Raw genomic sequence first — 1,573 nt, forward strand, 5'->3', positions numbered from 1 at the left:
CGGAAAAACACAGATTCTAAGACTGGATTTTTTTTTAAAGTAGAAATTTAACGTTGGGACAATATTGTCTGATAAAGAGGACATTTATATATATGTTTAAGCCAGAATGATTTGACATTTAAATGTGATTTCCCTACGACTTTAAACATTGGTAATCATGATCAGCCGGAAACCTGCAATCAGTGCCTCCTAGTTTGTCACAATTTTAGTAAGAAGAAGAAAATATTTAGGTTTATTAATAAAATGTTTGTAGAAAACCAAAGAAGGAATAAAACAAAAACACTTCATTCACATTTATTATAGGGACTTTTAGCTCTACCAAAAATGTGCAAGCAAAATTCTAAGCTATTTATTTTATTAAAATAAATGTATTTTCTCTTTATTTGAGCAAGTTTGGCAATTGGCTAAAAGAGTAAAATTATGAACGTGTAAAATAAGAAAAATCTGCCTAATTATCTTTCCAACGTATTGATTGGTAGATCTTTTTATTTAGCTGCTCAAATTAGGATTAAACGTTTAATTTTTTTGGACATTTTTCTTTTAGAGCGTTTATTTTCAGTCTAAATTTTTTTTCTGTTATAAATAATGAATTCATAAATGTTTCAGTTTAAAGCTCAGGTGATGCAATAAAAGATAAACTTATTTTAACTTTTTTTTTTTTACTAGCTTACGCAATAAATGTATAGAATCCTGCATTAGTCTGCCATTAAATTATTCTAACCGACTTTCCCTCCGTTTGTCTCGGGTATTTGTTAAATGTCATGTAGCATCGCAGCACACTGGGTAACGGACGCTAAACGTTGAGGTGGAAGAATTTATTAAGAAACTGGACTATCTGATAGCAGATTATTTAATAATTCAAAAGGTTTCGCTTCCTGAAAAACCATCTGAGACGCACAAGTGTAAAAGTCACGCTGATGTAAGCAAAACCAGGGAGCGACTGAGTGAGCTGTCAAAGTGAGTCCAGACCGCACACAGAAACATGCTGTGTGCTGATAATAAAAAAAGAGGATGTGTTTCCCTGCACGGTCATCTGCATTTCCTTCACTTATTAACAGGAGATTTCTTCACAGGGAGAAGATTAACATGTGATTCTGCAGAGCTGATGAAAGGAAAGGTTAGACCTGATGAGATCAGAAAATAAACTCATCTCAGGTAAACTTTCTATTCAGCTATTTATCAGGGAGTCTAATGATGAGCTTTAGACATTGGCCTCAATGTTAACGCCGATCACGGAAAAATCCTTAAAGGTCCAACAGGTACTCACAAAAGCAGAGTAGGGCTCTCCGGTGTCAGTGATACCGCCCGCCATGTTTGGTAGCTGCAACCCTCACCTGAGGAACGGAAACATTGCATGAAGAATCATTTATGCAAATTAGTTTCAACATGTTTTCTGAGCTTGTTTAGGTTAGACATGATAATAGATGCTAAAGGAGACGATTTAAAGTTAATAAAGTAAGATGTTTGCGTTCAGGAGGTGGTGCTTGGATGAAAAATCATACAGGCCACCGGTCATAGCGAATAGCATCTAGGCTGCATGTCTTTTTATAAAAAGGCCGTCAGTAGGATCTTA

The 1,573-nt window shown here is 35.0% G+C and overlaps 1 protein-coding gene across 1 annotated transcript in view; it reads right to left on the reverse strand.

Moving 5' to 3' along the window:
- Nucleotides 1-1,573, reverse strand: part of LOC107087688 (transmembrane protein 104-like) — a 10,984-nt gene that overhangs the window by 5,924 nt on the left and 3,487 nt on the right. Inside the window, exon 2 of the mRNA XM_015379401.1 lies at nt 1,268-1,334. Within this exon, the coding sequence (XP_015234887.1) occupies nt 1,268-1,312 (45 nt within the window). The 5' untranslated portion in view covers nt 1,313-1,334. The remainder of the gene's footprint in view (nt 1-1,267; nt 1,335-1,573) is intronic.

The sequence above is a fragment of the Cyprinodon variegatus genome, unplaced genomic scaffold (genome assembly GCF_000732505.1).
Source record: "Cyprinodon variegatus isolate N-32 unplaced genomic scaffold, C_variegatus-1.0 Scaffold191, whole genome shotgun sequence".
Classification (NCBI taxonomy): domain Eukaryota; kingdom Metazoa; phylum Chordata; class Actinopteri; order Cyprinodontiformes; family Cyprinodontidae; genus Cyprinodon; species Cyprinodon variegatus.